Source organism: Pteropus alecto, unplaced genomic scaffold, assembly GCF_000325575.1.
Source record: "Pteropus alecto unplaced genomic scaffold, ASM32557v1 scaffold189, whole genome shotgun sequence".
NCBI classification, from domain to species: Eukaryota; Metazoa; Chordata; class Mammalia; order Chiroptera; family Pteropodidae; genus Pteropus; species Pteropus alecto.
Window position 1 is genome coordinate 2,587,334 of NW_006442117.1, and position 314 is coordinate 2,587,647.

A 314-nucleotide genomic window follows, 5' to 3' on the forward strand; every position below is an offset into this window, starting at 1 on the left:
CGCTGGCGTCGAAGCCCGCGGGCGAGCCGGTGCCCTCGGACTGCAGGTCCTGCAGCTCGCCCGCCACGCTGTCCACCTCGATCGTGCTGTCGGTTTCGCTCTTGATGCTTCGGACCTCCTCTTGGGTCGGAGCCAGCGTTTCCGACACTGTCACGGAAGCCTGCTGCCGGCCGGCCTCGGTGACGGTGACCGACGAGGGCGACTCCGGCGTGGTGGGGGGGGTGTTGAGCACGGAGTTGCTGCCGCTGCTCGGAAACTCCGCCTTCTTGTCGCCGACTTCCGCCGGCTTCTCCTCGGCGGGCGGGCCGTCCGCG

At 70.4% G+C, this 314-nt stretch overlaps 1 protein-coding gene across 1 annotated transcript in view; it reads right to left on the reverse strand.

Annotated features, from left to right (window-relative positions):
• Positions 1–314, reverse strand: part of ARID4B (AT-rich interaction domain 4B) — a 118,338-nt gene that overhangs the window by 10,949 nt on the left and 107,075 nt on the right. Inside the window, 1 exon segment of the mRNA XM_025039062.1 lies at positions 4–314. This exon segment is cut by the window's right edge and continues 55 nt beyond it. Within this exon segment, the coding sequence (XP_024894830.1) occupies positions 4–314 (311 nt within the window).